General features: G+C 37.5%; 1 protein-coding gene across 1 annotated transcript in view; it reads right to left on the bottom strand.

Annotated features, from left to right (window-relative positions):
- Window positions 1-226: 226 nt before the first annotated feature.
- LOC134820802 (uncharacterized) overlaps window positions 227-21114 on the bottom strand; it is a 34918-nt gene continuing 14030 nt past the window's right edge. Inside the window, exons 3-5 of the mRNA XM_063831432.1 lie at window positions 5892-6066; window positions 4399-4469; window positions 227-1422 (exon numbers count right to left, since the gene is read on the bottom strand). Of these exons, the coding sequence (XP_063687502.1) occupies window positions 1273-1422; window positions 4399-4469; window positions 5892-6066 (396 nt within the window). The 3' untranslated portion in view covers window positions 227-1272. The remainder of the gene's footprint in view (window positions 1423-4398; window positions 4470-5891; window positions 6067-21114) is intronic.

The following is a 21114-nucleotide window of genomic DNA, read 5'->3' as shown; positions in this document are numbered from 1 at the left end:
CATCAAGGTACCATCGCAGGGACCAGGGTATGTTCGGGGAATGTTTGTATCTACAAACCGATTGGTTGGCAGGACCCCACTCTTCTCAGACGCAAGAAACTGTCACGAATATCCAGGAATCATGATTTGAAAACTTCATGCCATTATTAAGCTTTTTAGTTTCAGCTTTGTCAGTCTCACAAGCATTCGGTTAATTTAGTGAGCAGATGAACAACGAAAACATACGTTTTGTTACTAAAGTAGTCTTCAGAAAATGATAATTAATTCAAGCACCCTAAATCGATAAAAACGTTAAGTCAAAAACAACGGTTTATCACCATTTTTCTAGAACATCATGATTTATTTAACCTTTTAAGAGCGAACCATGCTTTTTATATCGAGCTCACGGTCTAATTCGCTTGGTTACTTCTAAAAAGGACAATAGTAAGACTTTACAAAGTAACCATGACGATATAATCTTAAATCTATACATCTTTCTGTCGTTTTGAATCCTATAAATCATTTTGAAATCTTGATAAAGATAATATTATGATGATTCGATAAAAATCACCTTTTGAAAGTGAACCAAATTACTAAAAATGTAACGAATCTATAATCTAAAAATAATATCTCTCCTTTAATGTGTGATTAATTAACGGCAGGATTCTATTTTATCTTCATTTAATTCCAAGAAATTAAACTCATTTATCAAGATTCAGCCCTCACAATCAACCAAATTTTGACCAGAAGAAAGAATGTTCGAGGCACATAATTATTAACTTTAGAGAGCTTCACCCAATATACAGTTATGCAAATGACGTCACACCACGTGGTGTGACGTCATGTCACGTGACCACATAATTATTTACTTTAGAGAGCTTCACCCAATATACAGTTTTGCACATTACAGGAAGAAAAACGTACATTTTACATTCTAATTATAAATTATTCTATAAATATACTAAGTTTCTAACTTCTCATAAGCTGGTCGGACGTCGGCATGTGGTTTCTATCAAGGTATACCGATTTTCTCAATTATTCCGTTTTCATATCTAACAACTCAGATTTCATCGCCATTTCATATACTCCGCAATCTATAATTGACCGACTGGAATTTTCCAGGCTTTCTCATATTATAATCACTGTCTCTAAAAATAATTGAGTCTGATTCCCGCAGCTTCCACAACATAGCTAGCCTTCTAAACTCGAACTCGAGCTCCTGTGACTGTCGAAGCAAAACGCGTGGTTAAAAGAATTGTGTGCGCGACCGGTGCAGGGTCGACAGTCCGTGCCCTAAAAGTTGAAGCCAGATAAATCTATCCTGATCTCTCTCAACTTGTCGTCCATGATTTCGGCCGTTTTGCAGATTGGACACACGCCCGTCTCCATAAGTTTACAGCCGCACGCTGTGTGTAGCTTGTGTCCACATAGTAGTTGTAGTGCCTGCAGTAATAGGGTTATTTAAGCGGTTATGTCAGTGGTTATGCAAGAAATATAACAATAGCTACATGCTACAGTTTGGTTTTTTTAATTGCTTACGTAATAATGGTGGGTTTCACGCGACAAGATTAAGTCACAATATTATTATTGAGTTTACGTAATACTGTAACTAACAGTGGAGTATTTGAAGAAGTTAAACTTAGTATCAATACACGTTTATATAACACGTACAAGCTTATTGGTAGCTCGCAGTATGGTAAAGTTCACACGGTTATGCTACTTAACTTTATAATGTGACAGCTAACAATGCAGTAGTGTTCCTTCGTACTATAATCAACGTTACAGGGAAAATACAAATATTTCGCCAGTTTCATTCCTTGAAAATCAAAATGTACCGGAAGGATATCCTAACGAATTTTACACCGTCATTATATATTATGTCAGAATAATATAGTTTTGCAAAATATAATATAATGATAAGTTTTTAATTTATAATGATAATATTATAGACTTGATAACTTCAAGTCGTACAACCTCTACCCCAGTACTGATAACGTACTAACGTACTATTATGGCGCGTGCAGTATAACAACACCTGTCATTAACACATAGCAACCACGTGACAACCACGTGACAACCACGTGACAACCACGTGACACCTCCACGTGGTGTGTAGAGTTCTAGAGTATCTGCCAATTTACACCTTCGATCACAGCTCGGTTCCTATATTACGATGCATACCATTGTGGTTTGTTACAAGCATGCGTACAGGGTGTGGCGTGGTGATACATTGTTAAATATCATGAATGTTGGTAATGCTATGTACAATGTACACATTATTATCACACAATTACGTAATTATACATAATTTATGTGTAAAACTGCGGCTTATGCCGTGCGAATTAGGGTGTCGTCAGTATCTGCAGTGTACTAACAAATGTCAAATTGTTGTGGTTTGTGGGGTGCGTCATTAAGTGAACACGTTGTTACAGGGCGTGAAATATCGTCTATGGTACAGTAAACAGATGTTGCTCAACACACTGAAGTAATACTATTAATATAAACGTCCATTTCTCCAAAATTGTAAATTCAGGGCGGGCCTGAATTAAACTTGATGTTTACAGCCAGGTGCAAGGTCCAAGCAGCTCTCTTTTAACTTGTAAAGACAGGTAATACTGGCCCACCCTTCAATAACATAAGGTATGCAGTGAATGCACATATCATGTAGACCCCTTCTGTGTTAAACCCCGCTATCTCTCCAGATATCTCCCCAGATATCTCCCCAGATATCTCCCCAGATATCTCCCCAGATATCTCCCCAGATATCTACAAAAGATATATCTTGACACGGTACCAGTTACACGAGGGTTTAGAAGCCAATATTCTTTCCAAAACAAAGGTACATGGGGCATGTCAGCTACGCATGTAAAACAATGGTGTGTGGCGTGTTGTCATGGAGATGTGAACGTGCTATACACACCGGAAGTATACTGCTCCACCTTTTATTAAACTTAGAGTGAGCTGGAATGTTTCCAGTGTAACAGGTCGCTAACGGGTGATGAATAAAAAATGGGACTACATGTTTTTTAGCCCTCAGATTCCACCTGAACAAAATTTTGATATTTTACCACAACCACCAGTTACTCTGAACGATACTCGAACAGTTTCCACCCCCATTTGATAAAATTGGTTGATCTTTGTCCCCGATAATGGTCTCGAACTAGGGGAGGGGTCCTATAAAAACTTTACAGTAAGGCTCTGTTCACAGAAGTCGCCTCACAGGTAGTTAAAGCTTCCATACCAAAAAATATTTAGCAGAGAGTATGCCGAATGTTATGCTTAAGACGAGGGTTCAACACCCATCAGCGTAGCTAAAACCAGTAAGAAGATATTTGAGCTCAAAACCACCTGAGGGGTAAAATTTTACCGTGTGAAAGATCGAGGCTAGGTCAACTATCGGCTTTAGCATGGTCTATAATGGTACCACGTAAAAATCAAAGTGCTTGAAGCCTTGCCAGGTGTTGTTCCTACAAGAAAATATCCCCAAAGGGTGGAAGGTGGTTCGTTAGGATGGGGCTAGATCGTATTTTTCTGGGAAAACCACATCTTTATTTGCCATAAGGGCCAATTTCGTCCCAAAAGTTATCGACCAAAGTAAATTTTGACAATCTTAACCCATAGAGGACTTCTTTAGAGTCCTGGCAACACATGTACATGCCCGGAATATGGCTTACAAGCATACATGGGCCTTAGGGCACAAAAGAAGAGACTGCGCCAACACGATTTTAGGCCCAACTGTACAGACGGATTTTTGAGCTTGATGAAAGAAGCCCTCCTGAACCAATCAAAATGGGCTCATGGGCGCTTGTCATTGACCATACTGGTTCAAAATTGCCCGTTTTACAACGCTGTTTCATTGGTTTGAACCAAAAATAGTTTTATCGACACTAAAAAGACCCTTGAAAAAAGTCCCATTTTTTAGTCATCACCCGTTATTAAGTATTATGGATCCCACTCTGGTGTTGTAGGCAGGTTCTCTTGCATGTGGTATTACTAAATGAGTTATCGAATTATTTATATTATACATGTAGTATTACGGTACCTAAGTACATCACATTTAGTGCAGAAATAACTTAATTAAGGTTGTCCCAGTCCGTTGTCATTGATTGGCATAGTAAAACCGTGCGGAGATAGTGTGAATACTGAATATATACAAATTGTTTCATCTTTTTACTTTTGACAATTTGAAAGTTTGGAACGAGGCCAAATACCTTTAAATTCGAACCCTAACCTAAAAGTATTAAAAAATTGACAGCATGTCAAGACATCCGTGATTAGTGATTTCCTTATTATATACGCCAATAAGGCAATAAATGACAAATTCTAAACTAAAATTATAGAACAAACTCCTATATATTCGATCAGTAATAAAAAAAAAGTTCAAAAAATCACAGAAAATTCCAGGGATATAAAACTGACCTCTTCGTCTTTCTGCCAGGGTTTCTCACAGGCACACTTCGTGTGTAACTCGTGTCCTTGCAGCTTCACCACTGAAAAATAACTCTTTTAAATATTGGCAGATAATAATGTTGTTATAAGCTTAATTTTTCTTCTGTGGTCACTGAAAATGACCGTTTTTATATCGTTCAGTTCCTCCTGTCTCATTTAGGGGCCAATTTAGAGTGATGAAACTATAGTGTACTCTAAAGGTACTTAAAGGACCTCGTGTCTAGTCATTACAGTTGAAATTGGTGGGTTCAGGTTTTAAAAAGTTTAAAAAATTAAAAAGAGTGAACGTGATTAAAACTATTTAGTTATAACAGTTTTTCTGCGTAAAGCGTTCGAATAATGTTAACCTATCAAATATCTTCAGTATTCGGCAGAAACGATTATCGACTGATTATGTAATATCTAAACATAGTTTTAACTTTTTGACACGGTTACAAATAGTTGGAAATATTACAGCAGTGAACATAACGATATTTCTGCCAAAAGATTTTAGAGATTAAACAATTACAATTTGTTAAACCGTGTGACATTAATCAAATCTCTAATTTCAATAATAATTGTGATTTGTTCATTGAGTTGAATCAATTATTGAGCGAAGGCTTGGGAAATACCAGCTAAGACATTACATCCCAAATGTATTAATGTCAAATCTCGTAGATTGTAACTTCCAATTAAAAAGCTTCAAGTTTTATGTACTAATAATATCAAATTAATACACAGGAGAGTTTCCCCAGATTTCATGAAAAATCGTGTGATCTATTTATGAAGAGTTTTAATAAAACTTATATCGTGGGAATTTTCTTGTCTAAATTTGTATTTGTTTACAAAACAAATCTGTAACTCTGTAAATTGACTGATTTAAGTGAAAATAGCCGGACAAGGCGTTTAACAAGAGGAATTTCATGTTTACAATGACATATTTGTACGTGCAAAATTCATACCATCCCCAAAAATAAAAACAACCGCATGTAATTTTTTCAATCGCACAGCAAATGATGTTATAGTTAGAGAAAAATTCTGCATTTATTTTGGCAGGAGACTACAGTGGTGGTTGAATGGTGACTCTCCATTTCAAGGATTAGGAAACTGAAGATGTATGTGCCCTGATCGCTTTCCTTATTAACAATGTAATGTAGGATGCAAAGGAAGCTAGGTATGAATGTAAAGGATCATACGTCCGTAAGGTCATGAATAACGTTAATATAACTAGACTCTATACCTCTACATAGTCTATATAATCTATAATATATTATAACTAGAGTACACTGTCATTATCTACTTGAAATATATTATATAATATTATATATAATTCGATTTCTTGAGAGTGATGAGAGGTGGTGTGAGGAAAAACCAATCACGGGGTTTGGAGGTTAATTAATTAACTAATAATGTAATATGCTTAATCAAATAATTAATTATTTCTACTATTTCAAAATAATTAATTAATTAACACAAAAACTGACCTGGTAATCTATTAAGTTCGATGTATGAGAGAGGCTGAGGCTGGGGCACGTAGTCTCTCCGATCAGGAGGCGGCGTGAGGGACCGGGGCCGGTAGTTCATTGGAGAGGTGTCCGGACTGGCTTCTCCTATCTGGTACTCGTTGTAGGATTGGTCTGAGTACTCAGAGGACCCCCGCTGAAATAATTAGGTAATTAATTAATTGGGTAATTAATGATATACGTAATGAAGTAAGATGGTTGTTGATATGTATCACTCTACCAATACGAGGAGTTTACAACATGTCGCTAATTAAAAGTCGCACTTGTTTCATGACTATATTAGGTATGTTATAGATATTAATTAGGGATCAAACATTGAAAACATCATCGATTGTAGTCATTATGCTTGGGCGTAATTTTATCGTAAACAGATTCAATACTATACTCTTTGAAGTTTGATCAGTAATACAGTAACCAAGATCATTCTGGTACAGTATCATTAATTAAATACACTCTGTACGATGCGAGATATTTAAATTAAAAACAACAACAATTGTACAAAAAACACCACATTATATTCACACTACACGACCAGTGACCACACGTGTCCAACAAAACTCGCATTTTGGTGAGGTCCAACAAACACATGTCAAAAACACTGACACTAAATATTTCTAATATTTCTCATATATCTACCACATTTGTATCTAATTCCGGGCATTTGTAAGTTTGTTAGAGATGTAACACTGTAGAGTAAGACCTTGACATCTGACGCTTTGTGAGGCTTGATTAGCTAATTTTCTTCCTGACACATGTCAACAACAACACGTCTGTTTCTGTGTCTCTACTGAGAATCTAGACATTTATCCCGAACATTCCACAACCTTGTCACGATTCTTCAAAAATTACGTAATACGTATTTCAAGGATCTTAGTCAGAGATTTCCATTGTACATATCATAGCAGACTTATACTTTATACATTATACAATACAATGTATATAAACTATGTATAGGAGACGTCATGTTATATCACATAGGAACCGCCCACTTCAACTCATGTGAAGATACACATTACACAAATATAAACTTCAACAATTATCAATAATATTTGATTTTCGTGTCCTAGGCAGTTAGCCAGCACGTGGCTCTATCATAATATAAAATTGTCTAGAGAATACCAACAATCTACATTTAATTTGTGTTTCTCTAGAAATGTTGGCATCGCTAACACATGGAAATAAGCTTATAGTGTGAACATGCGTGTTATGTGTGGGCACAAACACCTCGATATACACTTACAGTTACAACACTGATACATGGCATAATAAACATGTGATAACAAACACTGTGTTCATTTCCTGTTAAATGGAGGGAATCTTCTATAAGGCTGAGGAAATATGTTTGAAATTTAGCGAACATTCTCTAGTCAAGAAAACGTTCACGATCCAATTTTAAAATTTAAAATGTCCTGCATGTGCTGTGAGATATTTTTGCAATGACACTTAAAATAATTTTCGCGCTAAAACGGCATTGATACGATATAGAAAAATTCCAAGAATACACCTGGCATTAATTTTTATTTAATCCGATTAAGCGGTGATGATAAATAATAGATCTCGTGGCACGCCCTTAAGGAAAGCAAACAATTGGTGAATGAGGACAGAACATCAGTTTTGTAATCCGATTAAAAAGTATATTGAAAAGAATGCATTTCATGGGAAATCCAACTTCGAACCATTGTAGAACAATCAAGCAAGGAAAATGAACTTACAAACAAAGTCTTGGAATGAAACAAAACATTACAATTGGTGGGCATACCTTGAGAACAGAGATATCGCTGCTGTCGAATTGAAGATTTTTAAATATCATGCCAGGCTTTGGAAGCACCTTCTTTCTTTTGGAGCACATAATTGTGACCATATACCCCTTATTTTCCTCAGTTTCAAGTTGTCTTCTTATAGTGAAGTATTTCACAAGGTATTTGTCTCTGTTTAACAGAATCTCCAAATGAATCCCTCAGTCTTTCAAATGAACAATCCACACGAGGCAACAATGTATGTAAACGAGTATGCAAACCACAAAAACCAATAAGACGTTAACCGGTGCGGCAGTGCTAATTTATATAATGTATATTGTATCTTTAATAATGAGGATACAGTTACAAATAAAAGGTGTGCAAATTCACAACTGGTCCCAGAAATTATGGCACGGCGGAAATAAAGAAATAAGCCCTTTACAAACTGAAAGTACACTTTGTATTGTTACACCTGCGACTCACTGAGAACGAGCACTACACTGTAACACTGAGTAGCTACCGCATGTACCACAATCTATCTCCTTACAATTACATATAATAATATAAGGAGAATATATCATATGAGGACTTAACAAACAAAAGGTAGAATTACCAGAGCAGGAGTCATGTTCGGAGCTCTGAATGTTTCCTAGCTGTGGTATTCTGAGTTGAGTCTACATGTGGTTATTGTTATGACGGTGGAAGTTGCTTGGTAAGTTATTTTCGTATTAGTAAAGATAATTACCAGCCTGTCATTAACTAACTTATACAGTTTAAAATGTAATGTCCGCATGAAGTAGACATTAAGACATTACATTTAAGTAGATTTAAAGACCAGTTAAGATTAGAACCGGGATGTTGTGGGTCTGTTACTACTAACTACTGTTCAACATAACATTTAACTACCACAGAGCACAACTTATTCGTGTTATATAACTTCCACCTTATGTTTAAACGCCTTTAATAACGTTACTGTCGAATATGCTTAAGGTAAAGTCGTTTTATTACCTTCTACTGAACAGTAGTTCAGGAGATAAATACCTTCAATATCTTAGATCAGTTTTTCAGTGGATTGAATAGTTTTCTAAAGTTGATGCTATTAACATTGTTTCAACTTGTTCTTGACAAAACATATTGTAATATTCCATAATTACTGTAACAAAAGTATTTGTAAAACTAATTGTAATATTTCTAAATGATTCAAAACCAGGGTCGTTTTCCCTGTGTCTGAAAGATCATAATATTTAACTTAATAATAATAAATTGTGTCAGCACCCATCACGAGATATGACAGATTAACGGCAAACCACGTGACATGACATCACCCAACTTCACCTCAATGTTATGATCGCATTAAAACGCGGCCGGGATGCGACTACGGCCGACAGCTGCTTATTACTTGATGGTCACAGAGCAGAGGCTAAGACAATGCTATTAGTTTGATTAGCAATGATGATAATCGTTTGATTGGTATGTGGTTATCTGTGGTGATTGATCATTTGGGTCGGTTAAACCGCAGATGGCAGAAAGAGAACAGCGTTCACATGACAGAGAGGAAAACGCACAGCAAACGAGACATTGAACAGTTTATAAACATATGAAATGTTTACAAACACGAGTAATAATAAATATATTTATAACAAACATGTTTCCAGTTCGCCTAAAACATGGTTAAAAGAAGATCAAGAAGGATCCAAATTTAAAGCGATCTTCAAAAAGAGAGGATTCACCCAGAAAACAAACCATCAAAAAAAGATATATAACATATTTATTCACACGGCAGTTTACACTCAAACATCAGTACAAATTCCACACCATTACCCTCAGATCGTCCGCATATTTCCTCAACTCATGCTTTCTACCGTTACTTCTACCGTGGAAGAAGGTGGAAGTCCGCCGTACCCAGCCACCAAGAAGCATGATCATGGGGCCCGATTCGGCGGATATACACGTCTTGAGGTTGTCTCGTGATCAGTTCTACAATTCTACAGGTCTTGAAACAGTCTCGCGACAACTATTGCATGGAAATGATGAAACGGTTATCTTACGGCTATTTACACGCATTACTAACATTTAAGTTAATAAAACGGTTATTTTACGGCTATTTACACGCATTACTAACATTTAAGTTAATAAAACGGTTATCTTACGGCTATTTACACGCATTACTAACATTATAAGTTAATAAAACGGTTATCTTACGGCTATTTACACGCATTACTAACATTATAAGTTAATAAAACGGTTATCTTACGGCTATTTACACGCATTACTAACATTTAAGTTAATAAAACGGTTATTTTACGGCTATTTACACGCATTACTAACATTTAAGTTAATAAAACGGTTATTTTACGGCTATTTACACGCATTACTAACATTTAAGTTAATAAAACGGTTATCTTACGGCTATTTACACGCATTACTAACATTTAAGTTAATAAAACGGTTATCTTACGGCTATTTACACGCATTACTAACATTTAAGTTAATAAAACGGTTATCTTACGGCTATTTACACGCATTACTAACATTTAAGTTAATAAAACGGTTATCTTACGGCTATTTACACGCATTACTAACATTTAAGTTAATAAAACGGTTATTTTACGGCTCTATTACTCTTATGTTGCTGCGAAACTGGAGCCTTATATACTCACAATATAGGACAAAGCTAGACTGTTTAGCCACTAGAGATACATAGTGTACCAGCTTCGACCACTTCAAGATAAAAATAGGAAATTCGACAAAATACCGCTCAACACCAGACAATAACTGAATAACTCGGTATATAATTTTTAACATACCAGTGCAATTTTACTTACATACTTGAACAGTGTTATATATTTTATCACATTGTTGGGCATCAGATTCAGGCTTATATCACCCATTATTTTTCAATACCACAGAACTAAAAACAATGCAATACAGGTAAAATTAAAAGCTTAATTTTTCACATATTATAGGCTGTAGCAACACATGCCAGTTGTGAGGCGAAACAATGGCGCTAAATGCGAGTTTCAAGCAGGAATGAAGTGTAGTGTTAATGTCCCGATAACATCCTGACAAGATGTACCGCTGCAAAGTCTAGCATCGTGCAAGCATGGTGCACGTGCAAGTATGATGCACGTGCGACTCATGGCTACATTGTGCTGATCATTAGTCATTACGTTCCCTGGGAAAGAGATAGAACGGCTGATACTGTGCTGGTCCTGCATCCAGACAATGGATTAAAGTTGAGAACTGAGTTTTAACTATTCCCCTAATCAGTACACAATAAAGTAGTGTGTAAGTTATCTTCTACCAGAACCTGAATACTAGATAACATCTACCTTGTAAGAATGTCATATCTTCTCCATTCTTACTTTTGTCAATTATATAATATGAAAACATGAACCCTAGCTACATTATATCACTCCCCATTATATTATTATAATCCTATCTAGACTATCTTACCCTGCGTTCAGCGTTGGTGTACTCAGACGTGGACACGCAGTGTGAGTTCTTCCTAGACCGGTCGAACAGGACGAGGGATGTACGGCGGATCCAGTGTGCCAGTAACATTGACTGGTATATGGCACCTATTGTGAAGCGGTCAAGCGGAACTGAACCCCGCCTCTGAGACGCCTTAATAAAACCTTAAGCGGAAGCGGCGGCTAATGTGGCGGCTAATAGTAATGTAGGCGGCTAACTTCGTGTGGCCAGCAGTAAGCACGGAAAGTTAACAGTCGGGAACGGACAAAAATGTTTCCACGGAATTATAACAAGGGCGAGGGGGAGCAAATGCGGAATTTTTAACAGCGTGTAGTTGTTTAATATAACTGGAATTCGTGAGCGAAATTATAACAGTATTATATAATATAGTATTTGGCAGGCCGGTGAAGTAATTATAGTATCTGTAAAGTGTAAATGGATTAGGCAACTAATTAGCAGTCTGAAGAGCATGAGCACTGGTATGTGACTGGTATGTGACCACATATTATTATTATAGTGCCTGGTGAATCTATGTTAATCAACGGCGAACTCCCATGGCAATAAAGCGGAAATTAGGAATGGGCATTATTCAATTTGATCTAATATTAGACAAGAGCTGGTTTCTGAGTTCCACATTTTCATTATATTATGCTTATAGATTTATTATTAAATGATTAATAAAGTCGGAGCTGAGTGTTACAACTCGACTAAAGATCAGGTCTCACCAAAAACTATCACTATCAGAAAATAAAAGAAATTAAATAATCAAGATTGTTCGGCAGGTGAAAAATATGACAATAAATTGCTTGAAATCGAGTGCGACAAAATTATCGAGCTTTTCATTTATAATTAAAACAAGTCTTATGAGCCTTCAGTTTATCTCGCCGGAAACTGAAATTGATGATTTTCAAATACCTACTCGATTTAAAGCAATTTACACATTACAGCGTTTTCTCTCGTGACAACACAATTTTTTCAAATATGGCTAAGTACACGCTGATCTAATGTACTTAAATTCGAACCAAAACAACTAAGTAACCGTCAGTACATCAACTTAAAGTAATATCTACAAGCAACCTGGTGTGGTCAAGGGAAAACCACATGAGAAATGGTAGATCACAGTTCACAACAAGTACCACGTACACCGTTCTAAATTATGGCTGCCTACTGAGATATTTAAATAAAATGCAAATATGTGTGTTTTTTAAAACCTTGCAGTGGTCGCTGACCGTTTTTAGTAAACGATAATAGTTTATTAACTTATTAGGGGTCTTAGCACAAATAAGTTATGGAAAACCCCGATTGAGTGTCCCCGGAAATCAATGCCATAATTAGCTTAATCTAAACATAATTATAATATGAAGTAATATTACAATTTTAAGTAACAAAGTATTAAGCATCAAATTATGGCATTTGAACCCATTATTTGAGGCTACAGCTCTTTAACGAAATAGCATCCAGCACTCTATGAGTCAAAGCAACAAAGTATCAAGAGTTTAGCACAGGTACGATAAGTAGCACTATATAAATATTAACAACTCGTCAGGGTGATAAAAGGTGAGGTGGAGGTTGCAATAACACAGTATAAACAGAAACTCTGAGGATAGTTTAACCCGGTTGCCTGCATGCTGCCTTCACCGCGTTCAGGTACCTGGTACTATGTTGTAACATAGAAACTGGCAGTATGGGACCAGGAAATCAGAGGCTGGACAGCGATTAACTAATCAGCTTCTAGTATTGACCAATCACGTGACAGCGATTAACTAATCAGCTTCTAGTATTGACCAATCAAAACCCAGTATCACTGTCATGTGTTTAAAAAGTGGTTCACCTAAGTATCCAGATCTACTCATGCTTACACACCATTAGTTATAAATATAAACCATAACTATTATAAGATAAACCTATGGATTGATCTCGGGCACGACACTATCTTCAAATAGATATCATACCATGATCACAACGTCAAGTCCGCAGCCTCCGCAGCTTGACAGACCTAAAACAAGAGTTACCCAGAATGAGTAACCAGAATGAGTAACCAGAATGAGTAACCAGAATGAGTAACCAGAATGAGTAACCAGAATGAGTAACCAGAATGAGTAACCAGAATTAACCACGAAGTAAGTCACTAATGTCAGGGAGTGGGGGAGGTAACCCTTACATAAACAAATCCCACCTTATTTCCTACGATAATTTACCAATTAAACCTTGATTAATTACAGGTTTAATTAATACGATCGACTCGTGAAATTTGCTCTTTCAGACAGCCTAAACGTCAAAATCCGGTGCCATAAAAATCAATTTTGATCCCGGATTTAAGATGAACCAACCTTATAATTTAAGCAACACACCACCTTACTTATAATTAGCGGTTTAAAATTATGTAATCGAAGCCCAATCTCGCACTTAGTACCCGAATAACAGACATAAGACTTCCGAGCGATGCGGACGGAGCAAAAAATACACCACGCACAGCTACAATCTACATTATATATAAATATAATACCTGAGAGAATTAAAAATTATGCCAGACTCTCACAAAAGAGAGTTAATCTCACGGGCTATTATGAGCTTGATTGAAGTAACCGGGCTTTTCATAGCGGGGAATGTACTAAGTGAATGTGTACTACTGGGATTAACTCAAGCAATAAGAAACAATTAAACTGCATGCTTTTGATGCTTTAGAAAAAAACCGCCGATTTCGCACTTCTAGATAGATAACAGCGTTGAAGAAGGCGCTCTGCAAAAGAATGAGATATCAGACAGAAAAGAGGTGGGTGTGTTAAAACTGCTTTCTACCAATAGAACCAATAATTGCCAGGACAAAAGCTGCCGAGTGGAGAGGAATAGAGTCTCGCTCACTCAGTCATCCAAATGCCCATTATGCCAAGTGCATTTATATGGTTGTAAAATGTAAATGAGAGGTTTATTACACTTCAATTATTGGCACTAATAGAATATGCTGTGGCGATATCAGGAAGATGCCTAATATGACTGGTATCAGCAGTTTAAAAGCTTCAGAAGTGAGGGTGAATCCGTGAATATATTAGTTAATTTTGATTTATACAATCCCTTTAGTGGCTTCGTCGTCTTTGAATCGAAAGGACCAGACTTGGCTAGACTTTGTATTAAAATCAATTATTTTATTATAAAATAATAATAGTAGGACATATCTGGCCTACGTTTACGCATAATGTGCTCAATAAAAAATACATTTGATTATGACAAAATATGACATGCTAAATATGAAGACACATATTGAATCACCAAGACAATACCACCCGCACATAAAACACTACGGCGTCATTTGAAAGGCAACAATGAGGTACATTGTATTATAATTTATACAATCAAGAATGAGTGGGTTCGACTTTGGACTTTCACAAAAAAACATGTGAGAATAGGACAGAATCATTCTGGAGTTTAGACAAAAAAAGTGCAGCCAAGGAGAACCAAACTGCGTTATGACATAAAACCAAACACAAAAGCTAGACATATAATTATAACGTGTTTAATGTTTATGTTTTAGTTCATTTAACTTTAAATAGACTTTGTTTAGCCCTGGTTAATTGCTGCAACAATTATTCATACCAGTTTAGAACGTGAAGCTTAGTTTAGAGGTGTAAGTTGACGTTTTACAGTTTAAACGTTTCAATAACACCGGAAGTACAACTACAAGGACAAGTTATCCACCGTAGAAAGTAGGGACTGTTTCGAACGACTTTACATTTCAAAACGTCGTCTCCATTATTCCTTTTGGGAACCAGCGGATAAATTACGCAGTGCTTCAAGAGCATAAAAATACCTAATCCAAGAACATATAATTGGCACAACTCGTGAAATATTAGAGATGCATTATAAATCACTTACAAAGATGTTGAAGATACCCCAGCGGCTGCTTGGCCGACCTGAGTTTTGCTTGTGATGGTTTTCTCTCACCCTAGGTGAAGTACTAGGTATGGTCCCGCGAAGAAGAATTTTGCGTTTATCCCCTGCAACCTGCCGTAAATTAGCCTGCCTCGTTATCTTCCTCCGTTCCCCGCTAGATTCACGAAGCGTCTTTTTTTGGGATGTCTTCCAATTCATCACATTTTGTTCGCTGTGCTTCTGTCGATTGGTTTTAAGAGGTGCAACGTGAAAGTGTCTATTGGTTTTTACAGGCTTGACATTATCGCACTGCTTGCTAGAATCAGCGGAGTGGAAAACAGATGGAAATCCTTCGTCTGTGTCTTGACGCGTCACTTGAGGTACCATCTTAAAGGTCTCTTCGTCGGAAGACAGATGGCCAATGGTTGACGCGGCTGAACTTGGGACCACATTACGCTTTATTTCCTCAGTGGGTGTTACAGCTGAATTTATCATATTCGCATTTTTAACCTGGCCTCGCAAGTTCTGGACATTGATATTGACATCACGAATCTGACCTTCCAAGCACGCTAGGCTCGTCTGGTTTCTGTTCAACAAGTTCCAGATGTTACTGAAAGTGGATCCAGTAAATTCACTGGTGATCCTCAGATCAAAATGCTTGGTCAGGATTTTACGTTTGTACTCGATAGTGAAGTTGTTGTCGGCTAACTTGAGGTTTTGGAATTCTCTGGTCACTTGAGAGGGGCTCAGGTTGGGCAGCACTTCGAGACAGGTCAGAGGGGTTAGGCTAGCGTTCAAAGGGGGCCTCTGTAATGGTTTCTGAGACATTAATCAGAAGAAAACAGTGAGTCTTGAAGTTTTACAACTCTGGTCGAGAGGGACAACCAGACTCAGACTGAAATGAGAAAGGGATCCAGCCAAACAAAAGGTTGAAATTCCAATAGCAAATAAGTACTAATCTGTATCACCCGCCTGCTGAAGCAAGAAGATGCTACAAAACGATTACCCCGACAGAATGCTAATTTTATCTGGGATGTATCCGGGATTAACTTTAAATGGAGCGATGAAAATGTTAATTGCTTTCGCTTTGCTTGGTTTTTCAGCAACAGTGTAATGGATCTGGAGTTGGTACGTGATTAATGGCTTTTTTCGCACTATCCGACTTATTAATTCTATCACGAATTAATTAATCGGACGGAAGCTAAAATCTCGTAGTTGTCCAGTATGCTAATCCCAATCCTCGATCTTCAATTGAGATTCTCCAGCAGTATAGATCGCTTTCCGTCCCATCAAACCCCTTCAAAAATCGAAGGATTACAACTAGAAATCAATTTTTTGCAATGAATACGCCTAAAAGTAAAACCAATCGGAGCAACAAAATATTACAACAAGCGATACTAATGAAAAAGCCAATTTCTCACTTTTAGATAGCAAAGCATCCAATACCATTAGCAAGAATCATGTGATCAACAGACAACGGCTGACAAAATTAAATTATCTCATCGTTAAAAAAGGAAGACTGTCGCGCAAATTGGTAACATAAATGGCAAGGCATTAAATGATTAGAGAGTGCAGACCTATTTTTGATAGCCTATTAGTATTACATCCAGTAAGTCAAGCAATTCCGTTCAAAAGGCTAAAAGTGATATCCATAAATTCTCTAAATATCAACCAATGTTATCAATACAATGGATCGGTATCACGACTGCGACGTGTTCTTAAGATACTTAGGAATGTATTCCGCGATATGCCTTTCATCACAGCATTGTACATAGAATTATGTGGCATTCCAAAATTATACCCTATTATTAAGATGATAATGAAGAGATTAATTCTCTCGTCTGAGAGAGATGGTTGTGACGTCGTGTCTTCTTTTTTATTTCAATAAAATCGTCGAGCTATACTTCCACGATTCAAAAGAGGTTTCTGTGTAAAATTTTAACCGCTCAAAACAAAACAAAGGAGCTAAAATCTGCAAATACGAACTGGGCGCCCAGTGCAGATCATGTTGATTGCTAACGAATAAAGAACATTGGCTGGGTGTATTGAAACACTAATTGGACGGTAATGAGACGAGTACCGGCCATGCTCCGGCTCCCACGATTCATTACCATGACCGGTCCTTGCTGCGCAATACAATCTAAATCAGCTGAATGAGAAACGGCTACCTCTCATGACTAGGCAGGTTTTTGGTCACTTCAAGCAGCACAAATCAATTGTCATTAACAATAGATTAATACTGGACGACAATGGTCGCTAACCCGACATATCAAAGACGCAGGGAATACATAATAACACTTGGTGTGGCTCATGCATACAATTGATGTGCGTTTAGCGCGGGTTAGCCTCAACAAATGTATATCAGTACAATACTGTTTTCAATGGTAAATACATAGGAGACAGGGCAAAAATACTCATAATTGTTCATTATAAAGATCGATAATATCGGTAAACCCCTATTAAATACACATTTACAGACAAAAGCCATTACTCTGATCTTTCCCCTATTTCTTTTGAAGGTCAAAGCACGTACACCGGATAGGCTGACAGGTCCTATGAACCCCAATTTCAGATTTCAGGCGACCCTTAAAGAGAGGCTTTTACGTTATTTTAAAAGAGGTTTAAAGTTTGGTTAGTCTGTAAGTTTGTTTGTTGAGGTCATGTCGTTTACAATCGTCTGATAAGGTTTTACTTCATTGTTTTATAACCATATTATATACGTACCTGCAGTCCACATATTCGTCCCCCAACTATTTCACGTCTTAATGTCCTTAACTCCGTTGCCTCAGTTACCTCAATATCAGAGTCAGGTAGCGGACTGTAGCCGATGATCGGAGACTTGAAAACTTCAGATTTGAACGTCTCCATCTCCAGCAAAACAGCCTCCAGATCAACTATCTTGTTCTCCGCCACACCGAACAAAACGAACCAACAAACGATTCAACAAGAAAACTGCACGTTAACTCTGAGTACTTAATAGACTTAATGACATGGGCCACGTCCTCCAAAAACACACTTTATAACCAAAGGCGTTCGCTAACCAAGAGGCTTAGCAAACGAGAGAGAGAGAGAGAGAGAGAGAGAGAGAGAGAGAGAGAGAGAGAGAGAGAGAGAGAGAGAGAGAGAGAGAGAGAGCGAGAGAGAAAAAGAGAGAGAGAGAGCTACATAACTACAACTACACCGCCAGGGCCCTACCAAAACGATATGCCAGCTTCTCGCTGCCACCCACCTAGCATGCTAATGTTTTATTCTATTGCCCGGTGGTACCTTCCGTTCTTCAGGCTTTCTCGGGATAATGAGGGGATATAATGACCAATTAAATAGCAATTAGTGACAGATGGGAGAGCAGAGCAGGCTGTTTATTGTGACACTGTTGTAGGAGGGAGCTGCACTCGGTCTACAGACTGGTGTGTGTGTGTGTGCTTATTGTGTTTCTTAGTCGGCAGTGAGTTGTGAATTACCGTCCTTTTTTGGGTTAATGTTTCTGACAGACATTCTGTTAAATGTCACATACAACTGATATTAAATGTCACATACAACTGATATTCGTGGAACCAAATGAACATTGTGGACTCGTTACACACGAACGTTTGAAATATGGAACGAAATTTTGCAATAAATATAAAATCCGTGCCGATATAGATTTATATGTGTTTAAATGACTATGTACAGTACGTCGTGGTATTTTGCAGAGGGAATATATCTGCGTTCGGCAGCGCATTACTACTCATTACTATTTATTTATCAAGCTCTAGCTCTTGTTACAAAATTTCAACACTGCTATTAAAATGGTTCGGACATTGATGACACTAGAACACCTATACTATACTTTTGTACCTTTGTGAATAATATTTCATGACACAAATGAGTTATAAGTAAGACACTAAAACTTAAATATCTAACAAAATATATGGTTGATAAAAACGAACCAATAGACAATATTTTAAGATAGTCCTGAAGATTTCGTTACTCAAACAGGCTATAAATCTTAGGAATTTGGCAATTGATCGTAGTGTATAGAGGATGATGGTCGACCCAATTTATTATGGAGCGGTGTATAACAAAAAGATGTTGTGGAGACCGAATTTGGACGGCTACCATAACAGAAAATTAAAGATTTTAGATCGATATTATATTAATATGTAACTGGCGTATGGCGCTGTAACACCACCTCCCCACTGCAGTATACTAACGGTACTGGTGCTGGCCCGAGGTTCCTTAGACAACACACTGACATTCCGATTTCTTCTGCCGCTTTCCTCCAGCTCTGCCTGTTTTTGTTCCTGTTGTTTCCGCTCCAGATCATGCTTCGCTTCGTTCCACATCATCGCCAACATGACTGTTTCAGAGATGTTTAGCAAAGTTTAAGCGGTGAACAATGAACGACAATGACTATCAAACGAGAAACATCAAACTAAAGGAATATCCAGAAAATAAGCGAATAAGGAAAGCACTAAACGTTGGTGCACAACCCCTCTTATCTACCTAGCTCTACCTAGCTCTACCTAGCTCTACCTAGCTATCTACAGCACTCTACCTAGCTCTCCACCTTAATAGCAATGGTCCACGTAGCTCTTCGACTATAGATCAACAGTTCAAGTCACGTGATCGCATGAAAAATCATACCTTATAAGGCTATGATTTGGCCATTTTTAGCCTTATAAGGTATTATCTGTGTGTGATAACCTGCGTAAAACTGGACTGTCAATCTTTTAGCCGGGACCTATTGTCCTTCTCCTAGCTCTTCCTTAGCTTTTCATATAGCTCTCTCTTTTAAACTCATCTTTTCGCCTTCTCCATCTTCTAATTCTATGGCAAAGCATCCAGAAAGCAAAACAATAGAAGATATTCAAACAATTTATCATAGAGCAGAAATGCCACCCTTGGACGCGAAGAGGACATGGAAACTTGGAATTAAAACAGATAAGCTCCTTCTGTATATTACGCAAATTTAAAATTAACCCTTCTCCAACTAGGATCAAACATTACGAAAGCGAAGGACACCGATGTAACGTTACGACATGAAAATCACTGAGAGTAAATTTGGTGGCAAGAACATAAAAATCCACCGTCCGGACACGTATACAAACACATCCACTATCATAGCATATGAGTAGTCAATGACTAGACAAGGCCATTGTAATGAAAAACAATGAGTGATGGCGTCCAGACCGGGTACCGGCGCACGCCACATTAAATTAATGCTCTTTCAATACCATCATCCTAGCTAAAAGATGAAATGTTATGTAAAACGAACATCATTTCATTGATGATCGCTAACCCGGTAACGGTGACATTTAGCGGCGTTGCCACTAAGTTCATGAGATAGGAAATGTTTTCACAGGTAACGTTAACGTTTTATAAACGCTATATTAAGTAAAAAATTTTTCATGAAACTTGAATTTCGCTCTTAATCTTGGCGTTCAATTTTTATTCATCTGTTCTCAAAAATCAAATAGAAACTATGACGGGACTATGCACTTCCTCTTATGAAGACACGTTTTGAGGGGCAACCAAATCGCGTTAACGCATGCAATTATGCCATGCCATAAAGATACCAAGTACAAGGCAGATACCAAGTTCCAATTTGAGTGCCAACTAGAATTCCAAAGCGTACAACTGACGCGGACGGTCGCACTTTTTCTTACCAGTTACCAAGTACGCCAAAAATCCAGACTACTGGACGCCTAGCCTAATAAACCCTTATAACAGACCAATATTAATTAATTGCCCTATTTAGCTTCTTGTCGACGTGGCCGTGGGTCGACAACTACAAGAACGTGACCCTATTGGTTAGGATTGGTTAAGAGACCTCAGTATCAGGGGAACTGTCTGATATTGCAGATGACTCACCACTCTGAACCTGTCGATCTTGCTCCTGATCATGACACGTGATCATGACACGTGATCATTGGCAATTAAAAACATCATAAAGTTGACCTATCTAACCTTTCTGATTGATTTGACATGGTTCATGGATCACGCTGGGAGTAATACAAGACTCCGAATCGCAAGTACAGGAATTAATCAACCCCTGTACTGTCTATCCACAAACACAGGTACCCCCTCCTTCCCTCTCATATGTACGGCTGAATCCGGATCCGGCC

The sequence above is a fragment of the Bolinopsis microptera genome, chromosome 9 (assembly GCF_026151205.1).
Source record: "Bolinopsis microptera isolate Bmic1 chromosome 9, MBARI_Bmic_1.0, whole genome shotgun sequence".
Lineage (NCBI taxonomy): Eukaryota > Metazoa > Ctenophora > Tentaculata > Lobata > Bolinopsidae > Bolinopsis > Bolinopsis microptera.
This window is presented reverse-complemented; position numbering and strand designations above follow the sequence as displayed.